Source organism: Chlorella variabilis (assembly GCF_000147415.1).
Source record: "Chlorella variabilis unplaced genomic scaffold CHLNCscaffold_39, whole genome shotgun sequence".
In the NCBI taxonomy this organism is placed as follows: domain Eukaryota; kingdom Viridiplantae; phylum Chlorophyta; class Trebouxiophyceae; order Chlorellales; family Chlorellaceae; genus Chlorella; species Chlorella variabilis.
The window spans coordinates 1-12,800 of NW_005435049.1; the positions used below are offsets into that span (position 1 = coordinate 1).

A 12,800-nucleotide genomic window follows, 5' to 3' on the forward strand; every position below is an offset into this window, starting at 1 on the left:
GCAGTGGGAGGCCAGTAGATGCATGCCTGAGGACCCCGAGGGCACTCTCCAGCAAGAAGATGAGCGATGTGTGCCGCTGGCGGCAGTGGGAGGCCAGAAGATGCATGCCTGAGGACCTCGAGGGCGCTCTCCAGCAAGAAGATCAGCCCTGTGTGCCGCTGGCGGCAGTGGGAGGCCAGAAGATGCATGCCTGAGGACCCCGAGGGCACTCTCCAGCAAGAAGATGTGCCATGTGTGCCGCTGGAGGCAGTGGGAGGGCGGAAGATGCATGCCTGAGGACCCCGAGGGCGCTCTCCAGCAAGAAGATGTGCCATGTGTGCCGCTGGCGCCAGTGGGAGGCCAGAAGATGCATGCCTGAGGACCCCGAGGGCACTCTCCAGCAAGAAGATGAGCGATGTGTGCCGCTGGCGCCAGTGGGAGGCCAGAAGATGCATGCCTGAGGACCCCAAGGGCGCTCCTCAACAAGAAGATGAGCCCTGTGTGCCGCTGGCGGCAGTGGGAGGCCAGAAGATGCATGCCTGAGGACCCCGAGGACGCTCTCCAGCAAGAAGATGAGCCATGTGTGCCGCTGGCGCCAGTGGGAGGCCAGAAGATGCATGCCTGAGGACCCCGAGGGCACTCTCCAGCAAGAAGATGAGCCATGTGTGCCGCTGGCGGCAGTGGGAGGCCAGAAGATGCATGCCTGAGGACCTCGAGGGCGCTCTCCAGCAAGAAGATCAGCCATGTGTGCCGCTGGCGCCAGTGGGAGGCCAGAAGATGCATGCCTGAGGACCCCGAGGGCACTCTCCAGCAAGAAGATGAGCCATGTGTGCCGCTGGCGGCAGTGGGAGGCCAGAAGATGCATGCCTGAGGACCCCGAGGGCACTCTCCAGCAAGAAGATGAGCGATGTGTGCCGCTGGCGCCAGTGGGAGGCCAGAAGATGCATGCCTGAGGACCTCGAGGGCGCTCTCCAGCAAGAAGATCAGCCCTGTGTGCCGCTGGCGGCAGTGGGAGGCCAGAAGATGCATCCCTGAGGACCCCGAGGGCACTCTCAAGCAAGAAGATGTGCCATGTGTGCCGCTGGAGGCAGTGGGAGGGCGGAAGATGCATGCCTGAGGACCCCGAGGGCGCTCTCCAGCAAGAAGATGTGCCATGTGTGCCGCTGGCGCCAGTGGGAGGCCAGAAGATGCATGCCTGAGGACCCCGAGGGCACTCTCCAGCAAGAAGATGAGCCATGTGTGCCGCTGGCGCCAGTGGGAGGCCAGAAGATGCATGCCTGAGGACCCCGAGGGCGCTCTCCAGCAAGAAGATGAGCCCTGTGTGCCGCTGGCGGCAGTGGGAGGGCGGGAGGTACATGCCCGAGGACCCCGAGGGAGCTCTCCAGCAAGAAGATGAGCGATGTGTGCCGCTGGCGGCAGTGGGAGGCCAGAAGATGCACGCCTGAGGACCTCGAGGGCACTCTCCAGCAAGAAGATGAGCCCTGTGTGCCGCTGGCGGCAGTGGGAGGGCGGAAGATGCATGCCTGAGGACCCCGAGGACGCTCTCCAGCAAGAAGATGAGCCCTGTGTGCCGCTGGCGGCAGTGGGAGGCCAGAAGATGCATGCCTGAGGACCCCGAGGGCACTCTCCAGCAAGAAGATCAGCCCTGTGTGCCGCTGGCGCCAGTGGGAGGCCAGAAGATGCATGCCTGAGGACCCCGAGGGCACTCTCCAGCAAGAAGATGAGCCATGTGTGCCGCTGGCGGCAGTGGGAGGCCAGAAGATGCATGCCTGAGGACCTCGAGGGCGCTCTCCAGCAAGAAGATCAGCCCTGTGTGCCGCTGGCGGCAGTGGGAGGGCGGGAGGTACATGCCTGAGGACCCCGAGGGCACTCTCAAGCAAGAAGATGTGCCATGTCTGCCGCACCTCGCCTCCCTGGAGCTGCCTGGCTGCGATGGCAGCATGCGCACAGCCAGCAAGCACACCCTCGCCCGCAGCGCCTCTGCGGTGGCGGCCCGGGGCCACCTGGGCAGCCTGTGGCAGCTGACCGCGCTGCGGCGCCTGCGGCTATGCTGCGATCATTGCACCGGTAGCTGGCGCGAACCTGGGTGTGCCGACCAGCCTGCAGCGCCTGGAGCTGGCGCTGGGTGCTGGGGCCAGCTGCCAAGGTGCCCTCCCTTACCCACAACTGCCACACGCCCTCTCCGCCCTCACGGCCCTCTCCTCCCTGCACGTCCAGCCGCCCCACCCTGTGCGGCACGAAGACGACCTGCGCTGCTGCCACCTGCGCGCGCTGCGGCGACTGCGGAGCTTGAGCCTGGCCCACGCCCCATGCCGCGCAGACGTGGCGGCGGCGCTGGCGGCGCTGACGGCGCTGCGGGAGCTTGCCCTCAGCCACTGCCGCATCTGGCGGCTGCCAGGCGGGCTGCCGCAGCACAGATGTCGCTGCCTGCCCTGCGGCGGCTGGAAGGCTTGGAGCTCGCCAGGTGTGGGCTGGCAGCCGTGCCGCGGCTGCTGTCGGCGCTGACAGCGCCGCCGCGCCTCAGCCTGGCAGGCAACCGCGGTCTGGTGGGCGGCTGCTGGCAGCACCTGCGCCCGCTCACCCGCCTGCGGCAGATGGACGTGTGGCGTGTGCCGCTGCCCAACGCCGCGCCCCCTGCCCCAGAGGTGGCTGCGCTGACGTGGGTGCATCCGCTGGGATGTGAGCTTGTCTGCTGAAGAGTCGGCGGGGCGCGGCGTGGGGAGGCGGCGATGCGGGCAAGGCGCTGCCCTAAACGTTCCAAAGAGCGGCCGTGGGTGCAGAGGTCCTCGCAAGATGTTGCTCGCGGCCCTCGTGACGTTTGTGGTCCTGCTCTTGCAGCAGCTGGCGCGTCGAGTGGCAAGCTAGAAGCCATGGCTGGCCTGGCTCTCGCCAAGAAGGCCCACGGTGGGTCTTGCCGCGCCGCCGCTCAACCCGCCACGCCGTTTCCCGCCGCCACCGCGCTCTGCAACAAACTTGTGGCTTGCGTCTGCAGGCCGCGCTGTGTGACGCAGTGCAGACGGCAGGGCGGCATGCCTGCCTGCAAGCGCTGCACAGCTGCTTGGCCGAGGGAGCAGACGTCAAGCAGGCTGACGGCTCTGGGAACACCGCCCTTCACTGGGCGGCCTGGAAGAACCCAGACCCTGCAGCTGTGCACGCCTTGATTGCGGCTCTGGTGGCAGAGGGCGCTGATGTGCGCGCCAAGGACAACGACGGCGCTGAGCCGCTGCACTGGGCAGCAGCCAACAGCAATGCAGAGGCGGCAACGGCAGCTGTACAGGCTCTGGTGGCGGCAGGAGCAGATGTGCGGGCCAGAAGCAATGTGGGTGTGGAGCCGCTGCACGTTGCAGCAAGAAACAGCAATGCAGGGGCGGCAGCAGCGGCGGTGCAGGCGCTGGTGGCGGCAGGAGCAGATGTGCGGGCCAGGGCAATCAATGGCGCTGAGCCGCTGCACTGGGCAGCAGCCAACAGCAATACTGAGGCGGCAGCAGCGGCGGTGCAGGCGCTGGTGGCGGCAGGAGCAGACGTGCGGGCCAAGGACAACCAAGGCTTGGAGCCGCTGCACACAGCAGCAGACAACAGCAATGCTGAGGCGGCAGCAGCGGCTGTGCAGGCGCTGGTGGCGGCAGGAGCAGACGTGCGGGCCAAGGACAACCAAGGCTTGGAGCCGCTGCACACAGCAGCAGACAACAGCAATGCTGAGGCGGCAGCAGCGGCTGTGCAGGTGCTGGTGGCAGCAGGAGCAGACGTGCGGGCCAAGGCGGACAATTGCGCTGAGCCGCTGCACTGGGCAGCAGACAACAGCAATGCAGAGGCAGCAGCGGCGGCGGTGCAGGCGCTGGTGGCGGCAGGAGCATCTGTGCGGGCCAGACGCAATGACGGCTTTGAGCCGCTGCACTGGGCAGCAGCCAACAGCAATGCTGAGGCGGCAGCAGCGGCTGTGCAGGCGCTGGTGGCGGCAGGAGCAGACGTGCGGGCCAAGGACAACCAAGGCTTGGAGCCGCTGCACACAGCAGCAGACAACAGCAATGCTGAGGCGGCAGCAGCGGCTGTGCAGGCGCTGGTGGCAGCAGGAGCAGACGTGCGGGCCAAGGCGGACAATTGCGCTGAGCCGCTGCACTGGGCAGCAGACAACAGCAATGCAGAGGCAGCAGCGGCGGCGGTGCAGGCGCTGGTGGCGGCAGGAGCATCTGTGCGGGCCAGACGCAATGACGGCTTTGAGCCGCTGCACTGGGCAGCACACAACAGCAATGCCGAGGCGGCAGCAGCGGCGGTGCGGGCGCTGGTGGCGGCAGGAGCAGACGTGCGGGCCAGACACAACGACGGTACTGAGCCGCTGCAATGCGCAGCACTTAACGCCAACGCCGAAGCAGCAGCGGCGGCTGTGCAGGCGCTGGTGGCTGCAGGAGCAGATGTGCGGGCCAAGGACGAGGACGGGTTTGTGCCGCTGCACTGGGCTGTCATCAGCGCCAACGGTGAAGCATCAGCGGCGGCTGTGCAGGCGCTGGTGGCGGCTGGAGCAGACGTGCGAGCCAGAAGCAACGATGGTTGGGAGCCGCTGCACTTTACAGCACAGAACAGCGATGCAGATGCAGCGGCAGCGGTGGTGCAGGCGCTGCTGGCGGCAGGAGCAGACATGAGTGCCAGAAGCAACGACGGTTGGGAGCCGCTGCACTTTGCAGCACAGAACAGCGATGCAGATGCAGCGGCCGCGGCAGTGCAGGCGCTGGTGGCTGCAGGAGCAGATGTGCGGGCCAAGGACAACCAAGGCTTGGAGCCGCTGCACTGGGCATTGAAGAATGAGAATCCGGCGGCTGCCACAGTGGCGGCTCGGGCCCTGCTGCAGGCGGGTGCCTGCCTCAACGCCGTCGACAGCAATGGCAGCCTGCCCCGGCAGCTGGTGCTGCTGCGCCCGGATGCAGCGCAATGCGGCCAGCTGCTGCAGCTGCTGACGCCTGCCGAGCGCTCTGCCTCAGCAGCAGGCGGCACTGGTGGGAGCGGCGCTGCAACCACCAGTCGCCAGGTGCCACGGCACAGGCAGTCGAGTGATCCAGACACGTATAACAGCCAATGTGTGGTGTGCTGGAGCGCGCCGCGCAGCGTGGCGCTGCTTCCCTGTGGCCACCTGGCGCTGTGTGCGGGCTGTGCTGCCACGGACCTGGCAACCAACAGGTGCCCTGTCTGCTGCCGGGTATGCGAGCCGCTCGCTGGCAAGACTGTCACCATCTACCACCCCTGAGCCTGTCGGCTTTCGTTCATGTGGCTGCTTTGACAAGGACCAAGACGGGCTCGGCATTTGTTTCTGTTCTGATTTTGCAATTGGTCTCTCCTTGCATGATTTCCTTATGTGCCTTTTGATCTCCCGAGTATCTCCGCAACTGAGTGGGTGGGTGGGACTATCTGGGTTGGTGGGCAACAATAATACTAACGTCACATGTAACAAACATTTTGTTCTTATGAGGTGCTGCCGCTGGCACCGACCCTGCGGGAGGCGGGCCAGCACCCCTCCACAGCTCACGCCAGCAGCCGCTGCCCCTAGGGGGCCTCGTCCTGCTGACCCTGAGCAGCGGCCCGGCAGGGCATGCGGCGAGTGAGACTGCGCTGTGGGTGTGTGCCCCAACTGGCGTGGCAGGAGGGTGTTTGGGGAGGCGGGCGGGCACGCCCAGCTCGGCCAGCCGGGAACCATCGCAGGCGCTGCTGTCTCTTCTCCTGCTGACGGCGTGCTGCCGCTGCGGCGCTATGGCCTGGGGCCGCCCAGTGCCAGTCCTGCGGCTGACCACCGTCGCGGCGCCCATGCACTCAACCGCGCTGGTGGCTGCGTCACATGAAGCAGGAGGTTGTGAAGGTCCTTCAACCATGGATTGGACTGCACAGAAAGGGCAGGAGCCTTGCATGGCAGTACGCCGCCGCCGCCGCCGCCGATCGTCCCGCCAGAGCGGAATTGGCAGCCTTTCTCTGCGCCTTTCATCCAGCCTCTCTCGCCTCCAACAGCACAGCACATCGTGCACCAATGCTCGCGCTGTTGGCCTCCGCTTGGGCCACGTCTCGCCAGAGGCGAGGGCGGGTGGGTGTGAGCCTCTTGGGGCGAGGCGTGAGTGTCGCACAATTCACGTTGGCGCCGCTTCCTTGGCCGCACCAACCCTCGAGGTTGGGCACCCGCCACCAATTGGGGCACCGGGACGCGCACTGAGATGATACCCGATGCATTGTGGGTGTCGCAGGCAGGCCCAGTCGGAGCCAGCAGCGACGAGGGGCCGCCCGCGCCTGGCGCCGCCACCGCCGCCCTGCAGGCAGGCGGCGGTGGCGGCGGCGGCAGCAGCAGCGGTAAGTTTCTTAAATTTTAACGCCTCCCTGCCTGCTATGGCAGCCTCAGCAGCACAGACGTGCAGCTCCAGCCGTAGCAGTGAACAACTTAACGCTCAATTGCTGCCTATGTGTGCCCAAAGGCACTGCCACTGGCACTGGCAGTTCCTGCCGACCCAACCCTGCCGACTTTGCCCGGGGCCTCCACACGTCCCTCCCCACAGCCACTCACTCCTATCGTGCATATCACCTGCTGGACCGCCCTGCTTGCAGCCACGCCTGAGGCTGCGGCTCTGGCGCTGGACGTCATCAGCGTGCCCGGAGCGCTGCAGCAGCTGATCTTCGGCCACCTCACGCTGTGCGACAAGTGAGCGGGGGAGGTTGCGTTGTGGCGTCTGCTGTGCATGATGAGCTGCTGGAAGATGGGCAGCCGCTGCTGCGGTTTGCATGCTGTTTCTGCCGGCAGTGTTTGCTGCTCATTCCATCACTGAGATGGACAGTTACTTGCTCCCTTGTTCAGGCTGAACCTGGGAGCCACCTGCACCGCCCTGCAGCAGGCAGTCCTGGCATGGTTCCCGGAGGCTGCTGTGGTGGTGACGCCCACGGCGAGGGGTGCCGAGGAGCTGGTGGCCTGGCTGCACACGCATCAGGGTGAGCCTGGTGGGCAGTGATGCACCGAGACGCTGCTCCCCCCTGCGCCGCCTCTACTTACAGTTCCCCATCGCAGCCTCCTCTGCCGCAGCTCGTGCACACGTCACGCTGGATCTGCCACGCACCCCAGCTGCCCATTCCCATGTTTGCGGCGGCCAGAAGGACCTGACTGCCTGCCTCAGCAGCCTGCCGCGCGCCTTGGTGGCTTCCCTCGATGTCAGGCTATCCATCGGCAGCTTGGCCAGCCTGTGGAGGCTCACAGCGCTGCAGCGCCTGCAGCTGAGCTGCGCCAGCTGCGCCGGCAGCTGGAGCGGCCTGGCTGCCCTGACCCGGCTGCACCATCTCTCTGTGTTCATCGATAGACCCACATCAACCACTGATCCATACAGAGACCTGCCAAACGCGCTGGCCGCCCTCAGCAATCTCCGCTGCTTAAACATCGAAGCCTGCAACTACTTGCTTCCAATGGACCCGATACGCAGCCGCCATTTGCAAACGCTGACAAAACTGGAGCAGCTGAGGCTGGTCAACGCCGCGTACAGCGCCGACGTGGCGGCGGCGCTGCCGGCGCTGACGGCACTCACGGGCCTGTGCTGCCATGTGGGCCTGCTGCTTGACTTCACTCGTGTGCAATGGGAGCAGCTGGGCAGCCTGACTGCGCTGAGAGAGCTGGAGCTCAGCCACTGCCACCTGCGCCGGCTGCCAGCCGCGCTGGTGCAGCTCACGGCGCTGACCCGCCTGCACTTGTCTTCCGGATTATTCAACTATGGCAACCTTTGGGAGCTGGCGCCGCTGTCTGCCCTGCGGCAGCTGCAACACCTGAACCTCAGCTGGTGTGGGCTGGCGGGGGTGCCGCAGCAGCTGGCAGCGCTGACGCAGCTGACGCAGCTGAGTCTGGAGGGAAATCGACTTATGGGCGTCGCTGCCAGAGGGCAGAATCCGTCGGCGCTGGCGCCGCTGGCTGCCCTGCAGCAGCTACAACACATAAACCTTTCCTACTGCGGGCTGGCATCTTTGCCAGAGCAGCTCTCGGCGCTGGCAGCCCTGACGTGCCTCGATTTGGCAGGGAACAGCAATCTGGCGGGCGGCTGGCAGCACCTGCGCCCGCTCACCCGCCTGCGCCAGCTGGGCTTGTGGCGTGTGCCGCTGCCCGACGGCGTGCCCCCAGGGGTGGCTGCGCTGCCGCGCTGCCGAGCACTGGCGGTCCCAGAGAGCGGCGGGAAGGGCAGGCTGGGTACTGTTGCCTGTGAAACCATGCGGCTTCGCCATTCGTCGTGAACGGTTCCACCACTCATGCGCCAGGCTGCATGTGTTATCGGCGGCGATGGGCATGGCAGGAGACGGGCAGGCGGCAACGGGCTGGTTGGGCAACTGCTGCGTTTCCAGCAATGCAGCGCGCAGTCTTGGGGGCGACATGCATCGGTTATGTGAGGTGCTGAGGCTGGGCTGCCTTGATGTCGCCCTGTTGCCCAGCCCATGTGAAAGAGAGCGGCCGTGAAGGCGAGCAGGCATGGCAGTACGCCGCGGCCGCCGACCGTCCCGCCATCGGCATCCAACGTCACGCTCAGCATCGCCGGCTGTCTCGCCTTCCAGCCTGTCTCGCCTGAACCAGCACATCACATCCTGCTGCATCGCTTGCTGGCCATGTGTGCTGGTGCTGCAGACAGGCCCAGTAGAGCCAGCAGCAGCGAGGGGGCGCGCGCGCGAGCCGCCGCCACCGTCATCCTGCAGGCAGGCGGCAGCAGCGACGGCGGCAGCAGCAGTGAGGAGCATCCCCTGTTTGCCTTGCCCGCAGCGGCAGGCAGCGCCAGCAGTAGTGAGGAGCTGCGCCACCTTGCCGCTGATATGAGCACTCCCGCTGTGGCGGCTGAAGCGGTGGGCCAGCCAGATGCCTCGAGCAGCAGCAGCGGCGGTGGCGAGGATTTTCCACTCCCGGCTGCCGCCGACGCCCCCGCTTCGGCAGTTGTGGTGGGGCAGACGCTGGCAAGCTTGGCCAACAGCACTGGCACCAGCAGCGGCGGTGAGGAGCTGTTTTACACAGGCACCTCCAACTCCCCAACCCCCGAAGCATGTGCTGGTGCGGAAGGGTCTGGGAAACCTGCATGATGCTTGACAGCAGCTCCTGCTGTCTCAACCCTGAAACCCTGCCCAGACCTCCACATGCCACTCCCCACAAACCACCCGCTCCTACCATCCTTTTGCCTATCTCTGCTAGAATGCCCCCTGCCGAACCGCCCTGCTTGCAGCCACGCCTGAGGCTTTGGCGGCAGCTGCCGCGGCTCTGGCGCTGGAAATCATCAGCGTGCCCGGACCGCTGCAGCAGCTGATCTTCGGCCACCTCACGCTGCGCGACAAGTGAGCTGTGGAGGTGTTGTTGTTGGGTCGGGTGTTCATGAAGAGCTGCTGGAAGATGGGCAACCGCTGCTGCAGTTTGCATGCTGTTTCTGCCGGCAGTGTTTGCTGCTCATTCCGGCAGTGCTGCTGAGAAGGCTGTACCCAATCATTGAGCAGGGAGTCTCATGCTCCCCCTGTTCAGGCTAAACCTGGCTGCCACCTGCACCGCCATGCGGCAGGCAGTCCTGGCATGGTTCCCGGAGGCTGCTGTGGTGGTGGCGCCCACAGCGAGGGGTGCCGATGAGCTGGCGGCCTGGCTGCACACGCGTCAGGGTGAGTGTGGCGGGCAGTGACGCACCGAGGCGCTGCCCCCCCCTTACACCTACTAAGCAGTTTCCAGCTGCAAACATCTTTGCCGTAGCTCTTGCGAACGTTACGCTGGATCTGCCACGCACCCAAGCTGGCCGCTGGTTTCCCACCTTACATCCCAGCCAGCAGGACTTGAGCGCGTGCCTCAGCGGCCTGCCAGCCAGCATGGTGGCTTCGCTGCACGTCAGCCCATGCGTTGCTAGCAGGGCTGCAGTTGCACTTGGTGCACTGGCGCATTTGACCAAACTGACGTCTCTGGAGCTGCCTTACTCAGAGGGTCACAAGGGCGATGTGGCCACCAGCAAATCCCGAATGATTCGCCTCAAAATTCTCAGCTCCTGCATGACAAGGGGGGCCACACGTGTGTTAGGATGCACCAGAGATCATCATGGAATCTCAACGCAGGCCGAGGGTGACAGCCTCACCTGCTCCGCGCCGTTGCTCCCCGACAGAATCAGCTCTGCAGGCCGAAGGTGGCGGCTTGATCATGCAGTCATCATACAGCATGTAAAAAGCAGTGTGCATTTTACGTTTTACGAATGCTGAGCTTGACGAGATTGCGTCGCCACGCACCATCCTCCCCAGCGCCGCCGCCGCCGCTGTCCGCCGACCGGCGGGCCCGCTCCGCCCACTTATGCCACAGGGCGCAGGGCCACGCAGGCTGCTTGCCTGCTCCAACACAGCCCAGCCCAGCCTCACCTGCCGCAACGTCGGTCATCTGTCCAAACGGTTGGCTGAACTATCCGCCCCACGGTTGGTAGCAGCGCTGCCAGGCGCAGGCAGTGAGGAGCTGGTTCTGGGAGGGCAGCAGGGCAGCAGGGCGAGCCGAGGAGGGGGGAAGTGAGGGCCGAGGAGGAGGAAGTGAGGTGCGTCGGAGGGCTGCTGGCTCACGGTCTGTGCGATTGGGGGCTCCACTGGATAGCACAGGGAGCAAGAGAGGGAGCAAAAGGTGTAGAGAGCACGGTGAAGGTGTTTTCAAACGTGGTCCTGAGCTGACAGGGCGCTGCATGGGCGGGGAGTGCCCTGGCGTTCGATCCAAGGATGCGGGAGACCAGCAGGCAAGGCGATGCTAGCTGCGGCCGCAGCAGCCCACATGGCCTTGCCGCCCGCAACCGCCCGCCGCGCCTTGCCTCTGGCCGCCGCCTCAGCCAAACATGCCCCCTCCTCCTGTCGCCTTCACTGTGCCGAGCTTTGTTACAGCAGTAGCACGGTTCCATCAAGATTTGAGAGTAACTTCCAGATGGCCTAGGCCTGCTGTGGTGCCTGGAACCTCGAGGCAGCCCGCCGCCTGCCATTTGATGCATTCCCGCCGTCGCCACCGAGGTGACCCACGCCCCGCAAGTAGCTGCAGGCACAGACCCCGCCTGACACCGCATACACTGCCTGTGCGTGTCGCCCGTTCCGCTGCTGCGCTGGAAGGTAAATGCCTGCAGGCCGCAGCCTGAGCCGCACCACAACTCCAGCCCGTGTGCCATGCGGCTGCGGCGCTGCTGCCAACGCCGTCTTGTGTTCCAGTCACCCCGCTATGATGGGCCGCATGAGCAGACCTTGGGCAAGGAACACACGTAATCAAGGGGCATCAATCAATGCATTCGGGCGTGGGCTGCTGTGCATCGGCATCGGTACTGGTGAGGAGGGAGATGAGCGGGCACGGCAGTCTGCACAGCAGCTGTCACCATTGAAGCTGCCCAATCTACTGCTGCTTGCATGCCCAGGGCTGAGAAAGCCAGAAAGCAAGTGAGATGGGCTGGGTGCAGCATCGACACTGTGATGCTGGGAATGGAATCAAACGGCTTTACAGCTTGTTTCCAGCGCAAGGAACATTCCAGTTCTCACGGCAGGTGGCTGCAGTGTCACAAGAGCAGCAGGGGCAGCCCAACCCCGTCTTGCCCAATGGCATGCATCGCCCTGCTGCCACTTCGGCTGGTCCTCACGATACCTCCCGGTGCCGCCGGCCTTGCCGGCTGCCGTGTCGCGCTGCAAGCTGGAGCGCGCGCTATGGCGAGGGGCGCGTGACTCTGGCGGCCGGCGCCAGCAGTGTGGCCCGTGCCTCGCGACCTGGGGGGCTGACTTGCGCCGCTTTGCGTGCGGGGGTGCGGGATGGCAGCAGCGGCTGCGCTTGGCCTGCATGCGGAGGGCTGGTGCGGCCAAAGCACCTCGGCTTCCCACACACGCAGGCACCCGTGCCACCTCAGGTCCGGCCGAGGCGTGCCCACCCCTCGCCAGGATGCACGCTGGGTGCACGGTCGCCCAGCTGGCTGGCGCCTGGGCCCCGCGGCGCGGCGTCACTGGCAGCAGCAGCCAGTGCAGGCGGGGCAGCGGCCGCAGCTGCCTGCTGCTGAACAGCGCCAACACAGCGGGAAGCCAGGCTGCCGTTGCTGGCCTCCGGCACTGCTGCTGTCGGGCTGGTAGCAGGCGGCACGGCCTCCGCCTCGAGCGCCGTGGAGCGGCGCCTGCCCTCCTGATCCACCTGCATGGCACGCACAACTCGGCACAACATGCTGTCATTGTGGGTGCAGCCCCAGCAGTGCAGCACATGCTGCTCCCGCCCTTGCGCCTTGCATACGCATGTGCCGCCCTGCACTCAAGCAGGCAGGAAGCTCCTTAAGGGAGGCGCACACAGCCCACCCACCATGTCCAGAAGCTCCTGCGCCACCTCCAGGGAGGCGTTGGTGAGCAGGTCCACCTCCCACAGCGCCTGGATGGCGGCCCGGGCCACCTGCCCATGCAGCCGCTTCGGGCGACCGCCCAGCACCTCCACCTTGGCGGTCAAGCCATCGATCACGCCCATGTTGGCGCTGGATGCCACAGCCAGCTGCCTCTTCAGGTCTGGAAGCAGCTTGTCCAACGTCTGCGGGCAGTGGCAGAGACAGTCCAGCGCAGCTCAGTGCGTACCGCAGCAGGTTGAAGGCTTGACCCACGCGGCGACCCTCCCTGGCCCGCCAGCGCTTCACACACACTCATGCTTATGCACAGGATGCCACCCACCACACAGCCCAGCGTGACCGCCCACCTGCGTCAGCTCCTGTAACTTGGCCGCCTTCGGTTCCTCAGGCTTGGCCGTACCGTGCGTATCCAGCCGCTTCATCCACTTCCCCAGCTCATCAATGCCAGCGGCCAGCTGATTGCAGGCCTCTTGGTTCTCCTTGACCTTGAGAGCCAGAATC

The 12,800-nt window shown here is 65.6% G+C and overlaps 2 protein-coding genes across 2 annotated transcripts; both read left to right on the plus strand.

The window, feature by feature from the left end:
* Positions 1–469: 469 nt before the first annotated feature.
* CHLNCDRAFT_28725 (hypothetical protein) lies at positions 470–1,260 on the plus strand (the record flags this gene model as incomplete). Its single annotated transcript, XM_005842830.1, has 2 exons — positions 470–577; positions 1,159–1,260. The coding sequence occupies 2 exons, from the start codon at positions 470–472 to the stop codon at positions 1,258–1,260; spliced, it is 210 nt and encodes a 69-aa protein (XP_005842892.1).
* A 1,136-nt stretch (positions 1,261–2,396) lies between these two features.
* CHLNCDRAFT_141821 (hypothetical protein) lies at positions 2,397–9,617 on the plus strand (the record flags this gene model as incomplete). The annotated part of the gene is made up of 10 exons (XM_005842831.1): positions 2,397–2,658; positions 2,818–2,883; positions 2,991–4,999; positions 6,267–6,300; positions 6,553–6,646; positions 6,800–6,930; positions 7,022–8,164; positions 8,594–9,007; positions 9,177–9,285; positions 9,467–9,617. The coding sequence occupies 10 exons, from the start codon at positions 2,397–2,399 to the stop codon at positions 9,615–9,617; spliced, it is 4,413 nt and encodes a 1,470-aa protein (XP_005842893.1).
* Positions 9,618–12,800: the final 3,183 nt, after the last annotated feature.